This window comes from Triticum dicoccoides, chromosome 3A (assembly GCF_002162155.2).
Source record: "Triticum dicoccoides isolate Atlit2015 ecotype Zavitan chromosome 3A, WEW_v2.0, whole genome shotgun sequence".
In the NCBI taxonomy this organism is placed as follows: Eukaryota; Viridiplantae; Streptophyta; class Magnoliopsida; order Poales; family Poaceae; genus Triticum; species Triticum dicoccoides.
Window position 1 is genome coordinate 450,923,041 of NC_041384.1, and position 3,567 is coordinate 450,926,607.

The following is a 3,567-nucleotide window of genomic DNA, read 5'->3' on the forward strand; positions in this document are numbered from 1 at the left end:
TTCCAAGGGCCGGCCCACCTCTGGACGCCGCCGCCCTATATCGACCTCACTCGCGACGACGATGACAACAGCAACGTGTGAGGAAACCACGACGGGCACGGCAGGAGCGCGCGGGCGGCGTTTTTGTTTTGTTTTTTTATGTTAATTAAATCTATGTGAACTGTGGAACCGGGTTGTTATGGGGTCGTGAGATGTTTAATTATGTTTTTATGTTTTTACGTTTGTGTTTATTTTAGTTTTGTCAGCATTTTTTTCAGTTTTTGTGATTTTTTTAATCACGTTCATCTCAGACATGATTTGGTGTGTGGCCGTGCTTTGGACGCACCGGCACGGCAACGGCCCCAAACAGACATGGGTGACCCATTGCCGCCTCAAACAGACAAAAACAGATCGAAATGGATGTTCGTTTGGGGTCGTGCGCTGAAGTTGGCCTAAGATCTAGTACGTTGGGTAGTCCTAGTGTATCTTTCCTTTTTCTTTCAACCAGCAAACAACCTACTACAGGAGTACTAATATGCGTGAGTTTCTTGACCATCGATCTATCACGTGTGCCTACAAGTCAGATTTAACACCCAAAAGTACCGATCTGGTGGAGCCAAGAAATTCTCACGTGCCAAGCCTCTCCCAAATGGAATCTGGAGTGTATAGAAAAAGAAGATTGCCTTCCATCTCGAGGAGCAAAGAGTTTGACCCTGGTTTGGTTCAGTGGATCACGGGATGATACCACCAATCAGCAAAACACCAAAGAAGGAAGTGGCAGGAGAGATGGCGGACACATGGTGCGGTGCCCCTCTGCGCTGTCGCCCATGGCGTCTGGTTCCCACACCCCCACCCCCGCCTCACGATACGATTTCCACCATCACCGACCCCGCGCAGTCATGTGATGTGCAAGTGCAAGCAAGAAGGGAAGGAAGCGGCTCGTGGGTTTGGCACTACGCTGGACGGCTGGAGGAGCTACTTCTACTTGTATCCCTTCGCGCGGCGCGGGGGAGGAGACAAACACGCTGTTCCAGTTCCACCGGTGGTGCCCCAAAGCCAGCGGCCGGGACGCCAAAAGGCCAGCACAAAGCACGTCCCTTTTCCAAAGTGCGTGCAGGTGCAGCTGCGCATAATCTATCAACGACTCGTCGTCAAGGAATTACTAGTGTCAACGAAACAGTTTGGCCAATTCATGCTTTCACAAGTTATCACTACTACTAGTAGAACCTAACCAGAACGTTGTGCACTACAGGAAGTACTTTCTTCTGTACTGGTGCTGATGCAATGGAAGGGAGGGATGGCTAATGACTGACACCGAATCTTAGCTGGAACATGCACGGGACGGCACGGACCTGGAACGTGACGGTGGAGACGGGGTTGCCCCTGCTGTAGCTGGTCCTGGAGGCCGGCGCGGCCGCGTGCAGCATGCACACCAGCGACTCCCATTGGTTCAGGCTGATGGAGTCCCCCACGAACAGTACCTTCTTCCCCTTCCATCTGCTCAGCAAGTCCCGCCCGTCGAACCTGGTGCGGCGGCCATGGCCACGCATGAGCAATGCGCCATTTCGTCAGCGACCTTCGTTTCCGACGAGATCAGCCGGTACCGACTCGCGTGCGTGCGTGCGTGCATACATACCTCGGGAGCTCGCAGGAGGCGGGGCGCCACCGGTACTTGAGGTAGAGCTTGTCGGGGCGGCCGTACTTCTGGCAGTCGAACTCCGGCTCCACGAAGGGGCAGCCCGCCGCGTCGTACATGGGCATCGCCTCGTCGTACACCCAGCTGCCCTGGAACATGTTGCACGACGCCATGCCGCTGCCGGCGTGGCTCCCCCGCGGACCCGGCCGGTGCTGCCTCGTGCTGCCGTGCCTCGGCTTCGACGCCGGCTTGTGCCGGATGGCCAGGGTGGACGTGGACGTGTTCGCCGCGGCGGCGCCTGCGCGCAGCGAGCACGCGAGGGCGGCGAGGAGGAAGAGGCGTAGCTTGTGCCGCGGCCGCTCGGGGGCCATTGCTCGCTCGGCGCTATGGAGCGACGAGCTGGGGACGGCGGGGCGGGGTGAGCTAGCTAACCAGTGACGGACAGTGAGCTTTATAAGGTGCGGGACGGGTTTTTTTACGCCTTTTATCCGGTCAGCTTTTCTGGGTAATATATCTCGGGTTAGATTCTTGCTCTCTCTCGCTTGCAGGTGGGGCTAGCACCGACGAAACGAGATTTCCTCGTCAGGCCGACGATGCTATGGTAATCAGACATGTTGGTCCGGGCATTGCGCGGCACACGATTTCATGGTGTGCAAGGTTTTAAGGCCTTCTTAATCCTATGGGAAGATTACTCATTTTAGGGCCTCTTTGATTCTAAAAAGATTACCGTTCTTAAGGCCTCTTTAATTCTAAAGATCCTAAAGATTGCCGTTTTTAGGGTCTCTCTGATTCGCAAGATTCTAAAAACATGAGGAAAAAAAACATTAAGTTGAAATGTCACGCTCATGTCAATCTTACAGGGTTTTGATATGTTCGATTGCATCATAAAAAAATAAAATATTGTTTTAAAAAATTTGAGTGGATACGAGAAATCCTATGAAAAGTTGTATAAAGAAATCCTTATAAAAAAGGTCATGCTATGCATCGGCCAGTGGATAAAACAAAAACATTTCGCCGTCTCTAAAGCCATTTGATTGACGTATAAAAAGTCAGATATCATCAATAACATGTGTGTTGCTGTTGTGGGTTTCTCAAGACAGATGTCCTCGTAAAAGGACTTAGTCGTGGGCCATCACCATAAGGTGCACTGGTACAGCGAGCTGCTATACAAATGGTTTTAACCCCTTTTCGCGACGGCATTTTAAACCGTCGCCATGGGGGGTCCTTCCCACATGACCCGGAAACCATCGGGATAGGCCCTTCGGTCACACACGCTGAGCAAAATGAGCTCGTGTGCGGTCGGGCTAGCCATCGTATACAATTATACAGGCCCAATCGTTTCCATTCATAGGTCCATCCCACACAGTGATTCCGAGAGAAACGTTTCCATTCGTCTGCACAACCCACACAGTCAATCCATGAGAAACGTTTCCGTTCGTCTGCATATTCCGCATAGTGAATCCCAGAGAAACGTTTCCGTTCATCTGGATATCCCACACAGTGAATCCTAGACAAACGTTACCATTCGTATATACATCTCACACAGTTTTATGTATAGCCTCGTGTGCGATAGGTGTAACGATCACACACGCTCTGCCTCCGTAAATCGTTTGCTTTATTCAACTATGTCACACACGATTTGATGAAGAAAATTGTATGCCATTGGGCTATTCATCACAACCGCTTTTACTGCTAGAATCGTTTGCAAAGTTCCATGACCCATTTAGCAGATTTATTAGTTTACAATTAATAATTCCAGTATTATGCAAATTCACATTTCATATTGAACAGTCATTTACCAATTTCATATCATGCACATAAATATATTTTAAAATCACAGTACGATAGCTACCTGAAAACAGCACAGTACAACATATAGCTAGTTCACCTTCATAAGAACAATATTAGAACAATATATTCATTTCCCTAATCGACTGATGCATGCTCAGCCA

General features: G+C 50.2%; 1 protein-coding gene across 1 annotated transcript in view; it reads right to left on the reverse strand.

The window, feature by feature from the left end:
• Nucleotides 1-1,986, reverse strand: part of LOC119268521 (protein trichome birefringence-like 38) — a 7,488-nt gene extending 5,502 nt beyond the window's left edge. Inside the window, exons 1-2 of the mRNA XM_037550180.1 lie at nucleotides 1,616-1,986; nucleotides 1,332-1,503 (exon numbers count right to left, since the gene is read on the reverse strand). Coding sequence (XP_037406077.1) covers nucleotides 1,332-1,503; nucleotides 1,616-1,986 — 543 coding nt within the window. The remainder of the gene's footprint in view (nucleotides 1-1,331; nucleotides 1,504-1,615) is intronic.
• Nucleotides 1,987-3,567: the final 1,581 nt, after the last annotated feature.